General features: G+C 44.6%; 1 protein-coding gene across 1 annotated transcript; it reads left to right on the top strand.

The window, feature by feature from the left end:
- Positions 1-351: 351 nt before the first annotated feature.
- On the top strand, positions 352-5,406 carry BBBOND_0001520 (hypothetical protein, conserved; the record flags this gene model as incomplete). Its single annotated transcript, XM_012914993.1, has 1 exon — positions 352-5,406. One exon carries the CDS (start codon positions 352-354, stop codon positions 5,404-5,406), a length of 5,055 nt encoding a protein of 1,684 aa, XP_012770447.1.
- Positions 5,407-5,931: the final 525 nt, after the last annotated feature.

The raw sequence follows: 5,931 nt of genomic DNA, 5'->3' as shown, positions 1-5,931 counted from the left end.
GAGTCTACTACTCCCAAGAAAAAAAGTTTCGAGCAGATTAAAGAAGCGATAAAAAATGAAGTCAAAAATCTTCCTGAAACTATAAAAGAGCTTCAAAGTAAGCAAAATTCATATCTAACTGAAGAAGAAAATAAGCGTTTACATGACTGTCAGTCCAAGTTGTCTGCTTTGGAGACTGTGAAGAAGCTTGCTGAATTTGCTGAATCACTTACTAAAAATGGTGAAAATAATAATATTTTAACGCATTTATGTGACGGCCTCGAGAAATTCCTCGGCTTCAATGCTGCCTCCAAAGGCTACGACGGCAGTGGTATTGTGTACTCTGACCTGGATAGGCTGTGTGACGGGGTGATGGGATTTTTGAGTGGTGTTCTCAGCAACATCAAAGAGCATTTAGGGCAGCATAAAGAGACTTTAAATGAAACAATTGACATTCTTAACACCAATAAACACGCCGGTAAAAACGGTTTTAATGCTGCGATTGGAAGGGTGGTCGCAGGGGTGCGGGGGTATAATGAGAAGGTGAGGGAGAGTAATCAAGCTGTAAGAAATGTCATTGACACTTTCACACAACAAATGAAAGAGATCAAAGCATCGGTAAGTGGAATTAGTATTAGTAATGCTGTTGCAGGTGAAATTAACATGGCCGTGAGTCAAGTAGATGCGCATATGCAGACATGCCTCCAACAAGCGCAGTCATACGATGATGGCATGGCAGCTGAGAAGAAGAATATAGACGATTTACAAACGGACTTGCAAACTAAAATTAATAATGCTAGTGATGCAATTACATATCAGTATTGGCGGCTTGGTGAAGTATGGAAAATAGAACAACTTCATATAAAGCATGCCAGTGAGTTGATAGAAACTCAACTGAATGCTGCTAGAAATACAATAAATGAGATGGCCGTTGAGAACATTAAAGCGTTCGTAAGCGTAATATGCGAGAAGATATCTGAAATTAAACAGAAACTCTCAGATATAAATGGGTTGTTGACACATTATGTCAATGAACTTAACGAGTGGATCACGAAAGCAGACAAGGTTGTCATAGTTGCGTTAAATAAAGTTGAACAAGTATTGTGTGAAGCTACGGGCCAATCTAAAACTCAATATGTAGAGAAACTCAAAGAGGCCGTTCTGACTTTGGAAAGAAAAGGAGTGGCTTTGTATGAGGCTTATGAGATAGCTGAAAAAGCCCTGCCGCATCTGATAAAAAATGTTAAAACTGCGGTTACAGGATTAGATGGAGTTATCGTAAAAGGTCTGCAGAGATTGGAAGGAGAAATCAAAGAAAAGTTGAAGGAGTATATAGAGTGGGCTCGCGTGGAGTTTGATGAAATTAAGAGGAACACACTAGAGCAGACTTCTGGCGGTAGCGATAATAGTATCCAACACAATTTGGGTATGCTGAAGATTGTGGTTAATGGACTTATCAAAAAAATTAATGGGACTGGAGCAGGGAAAGAAAAAGGGCATCCAAAGCATGACGGCCTTGAAGGGATAAAAGAACGATTGAAGGAGTATGCTCAAAAACTTACAACGGATGCGTTTGCAATAACGGTGGAGAGCTGGTTGAATAAGATTTTGGAAAAGAACGATACAGTAAATATGCATATAGACTGGTACATTCAGAGTAATAACCTTAGTAGTGCGCAGCGTGGCAACGAATTGGAACAGAAGCGGAAGGAAGTTATCGCTGATATAATACCGAAGATAGTGAAACTTGTTAAAGAAGGTAACATACAAAAACCAGCCGTCAGTGGAAACGTTGCTTCAATGCTATCAGAAATTAATAGGTTCCATGATGAAGTAGCTGCTGCAATTGAGAAAGGCGTTAGTCCGGATAATGCAAATGTTATAGCTACAGAAGTTGAAAAAAAATTTTTGACATCACGAGCCTCCGCAGTTCAGTCTAAAGACTATCTGCAATCTGCTATTCGAACTGCATTAGCACAACTTAGTCTCGTAGTGAGAAAATCGGCAGATGAGATCAAGGCATTCACCACCGAAAACCATAGCAACGGTATAGTTGCCTACAACTTAGGAAAAAATGTAGACGACGCTATAAGCAAAGCTAATGAAATATGGACTGAACTTACGGATGATGCGAAATACGGAGGAAAGCTACGCACGGCGTTGTTAACCGTAAAGGATAAGATCAAGCAGCTTGACAAAATTTTAACAACCGAGGAAGTTGATAATGACATCGAAGTAATCATGATGGATTACCTGAAAGCCGATAGGCAGAAGTTGAAGACAAAAATGACGGATTATAATATATATGTTGAAAGTAACGGTACGCTTGGCAAGGCTATTAGACAAGTTCATGAAAAGGCGTTAGACGCATTCATTGTTCCGGTAAACGTAAAACAAATTAATATTTCTACGATAAAATCTACAGCACAGCTAATTACGACTCACATCACAAACTTCTGTGACACCATAAGAAACGCCGCTGACGCCGATCACAATAGTGCTAAGGCGAAGTTATTAGAGTTGAGAAGAATGCTTGCTAAAGGAAATACCGAATTGCCAGGTGGTCTAGAGGAATTTCACTCACTGATGTATGAGTTGCAAACCAAACACATACGCCCTCGTGTTGACGAAGCTCAAGAAATTGTTAACGATGCCGGTAGATACGGTAACATTATAATCGAGCAACTCTCCGAGAAAATCACTGAACAATTTGACAGAGCCATGTCCAGCATAACCAACCACCTGAAATTGAGATACGCCAAATTTATTGCATCCCAACTTGTGGAATTCGCCGACAAAGTCAACAAGGAACTCGAACATCTGCCTGCACAAATCGCAGACGATGCAAACAAATGCTACAAGGGATTCATGAAGGAGTTGTATGATAAAGCAGTCTTGCATCTCAATGCAGCATCACAGCGCACTGATGTTCTGCTTGACTTTTCATCCGACGTTAACATCTTCTTTAGCGCTTTGTTTGCCACACTTGACACTAACACTCAAATCATGCCTGAACCTGTTAAAATCACAGAACTTCTCCAATCGTTTGGTGCATTATTTACAGGATTATCCCGTTTCAACCGCCCCTTCCTCTCCAACCTCTCCTCCCTTTCCTCCCTCCTCGCAACCATCCGCCCCGCATCCTACGCCGACGCTAGCAACCCCCTGCTCGAGTGTCTTAGAAAGGGCGTGCAGAGGATGCACGGTGAGCTGGAAAAGGCGTACGTGAGCGTGTATGATAGTGAGACCTTCTACGGTGAGCTAGTAAAAAACCTTCAACACGTCTCCAGCACTAGTGACGTTAACATGAAATATGATCTGACTGACGAAGGCACCAGGTTGTCTAAGGTGTTCCTCACGGTGCTCCGCACCTTGGACGTTTCGCTGCATACGTTGAAATCTAACTGCAAGAGTTTGCCAAAGAAACGAATCAACAGAGATACTGACATTGGCGATCTGTTAGCCGAGCAAGGTTACAAAGTGTCGGATAACGGGGAGCAAAATGGCGAGCTGCAAGACAGAAGTGATATGACCGGCGAGCATATCCTAGGCCGACTTATCGGTCGCAGTGGGAAAGTGTACAGCAGCCACGATGATGCAAGAGAGAAAGGACCACTTAATACGCTTTCTAGTTACCTTAAGCAGTACTACGACGTCTGCCACCAAGCACTCCGGCCCAAATCACGTCTGCCGTGTAATGTTCATGAAATGCTTGTATGGTTCACCGGCCTCCCACATCACCCCGTTTACGAGGAGCTGTTACAGAACGGCCTCAGTGCGCCGTTTGAGAATCCATCTAAGCAGAGAGTTGTGGACGATGACGGCCTTGAGCTGACGTTAACAGACACGCGGGTGGAATCCATAACGGCACATCCGAGCAACATTACGTACAACAGCGTGAACACAGCGTTGCAACATCTGTGTACGAAATCGTATGATCTGCTCACCACCGTCATGGGCCACGGCAACGCCGAGACAGTGTACGCGGTCGACTTCCACACAAACTACTTCAACCTCAAATATCCCACTTCCGGTGAGGAATGTCTGCAAACCATTCTCGATATTCTGCGTCGTATGTTGCCGCCACTGAGATACTTGTATTACCAATGCAGTCTAGGCACAAACCACGGTGGATGGGCGCAATGCCTATACGGCAGAGATATCAAGACGAACAAATGGCCATGCAAAAATCACTCAACGGATGAACCAAAATGCCAACCAAACGACAAAGTAACGTGCCGACCAAATTGTCAACCAACGTCTCCATTAATGTCGTATCTGGGTGACTGTCTAACTGGTCACTTGCCTCACAAGCTGACTTCCATCGGCTGCCGGTCCGTTTGCTCAACGTGTCCATCTGTCGCTAAACTCGGAATGCCATGCGTCACTCCCCTCGGTTTCAGGGCGTTCTCGGGATCTACCAAAACTGGTAGAGATATATATGAGATTTTGAAACTGCTGTTTGGTAGCGGCCTAGTGTCGTCCCTTTTGTGCCTTGTACCCAGCCCGCCGAGCACGCTGCCTGAGCACTTCCAGTTTGCGTTGGCGTTAACTCATGTATTGCATAATACGAAAAATGCAACTGCGCAGGACGTTACGACAGCTTTTAACACATCAATCAACGCGGTGTCCATCGACCTGTATAAAGACTCAAACAAACTTACAAGTGCGCTTGATGCCGCGTATGGTAGCAACCAGAGTAGTCATGATAAAAGTAAGCATAACCCCAAATCGGCTGATATGTCAAGCCTCTCAATGGACGAGTCATGTATGCTTGCTAACGAAGACAACGTTAACTGCGGGCCTTACCTTCAGACTCTATTTTGCGACTCGTATCACTATCTGGCAAAGAAGCATTGCAACCTCTACCTATCATGGGCCGTGTATTTACCATGGTCTTTGTATAGCTATCTGAAATCATTGTTCGATTCGCATAGCAGTATCTCTTGTCAAGATTGGGGATGCAGCAGATGTGTCGACGGCATTTCTTGTAGACCGGGCAAACACGGCGATATATACAGCTGTCGGTGCCGATCGCTGGTGGGATGCCGTGGTGTGCTGAGCACTTTATACAACTACGGCTTCACATTTGGCGACGCCGAAAAATTGTTGTCTGATGATCAAAGAAGATACTGCCGTAACCTCTACGCGCAATTACAGAACGTACTAACATCGCAACACTTCACCAAATTATTTGAAGAATGTGACAACTTCATTTGGACCATCAGACAACCGTTCACCTACTTGGTTCTCGCACTCTGGTCACTCTCCCTCTTCTACCTCATCTGCGTAATGGTTGGCAGACTGGATGTGCTCCACATACGCTCACACCTGAGGATACCGTCGTCGCACAAGATAACGGCGCAGTCATTGTTGGCGGCGGCGCAAGTCGGAAGGCTTGCCAAGATATCGTATCTACAACCGTGATCATCGTCACATTTGTAATTCACAGTAACTCACGTAACTACTCACCTACTCACCTAACCGACAAACGTAGTCTAATGTCTCGAATTACTCTAGCGGCAACCTGTGAACTAGATAGCGTTGAGATTAAGTGATGAGTGAACGACAAAGCAACGTGTTGACCTAGCAACCAGGCAAAGTGGTAAGCTAGCAACCAGGCAAAGTGTTGACCTAGCACCCAGGCAAAGTGTTGATTAAGCAACCAGGCAAAGTGCTAAGCTAGCAACCAGGCTAAGTGTTAAGCTAGCACCCAGGCAACGTGGTAAGGTAGCAACCAGGCTAAGTGATAACCTAGCAACCAGGCTAAGTGATAACCTAGCAACCAGGCAAAGTGATAAGCTGGCACACAGGCAAAGTGCTGACTTAGCAGCCAGGCAAAGTGCTAAGCTGGCACACAGGCAACGTGGTAACCTAGCACCCAGGCTAAGTGCTAACCTAGCAACCAGGCAACGTGGTAAGCTGGCACACAGGCAAAGTGGTAAGCAAGCA

The sequence above is a fragment of the Babesia bigemina genome, scaffold Bbigscaff_62570, assembly GCF_000981445.1.
Source record: "Babesia bigemina genome assembly Bbig001, scaffold Bbigscaff_62570".
In the NCBI taxonomy this organism is placed as follows: domain Eukaryota; phylum Apicomplexa; class Aconoidasida; order Piroplasmida; family Babesiidae; genus Babesia; species Babesia bigemina.
This window is presented reverse-complemented; position numbering and strand designations above follow the sequence as displayed.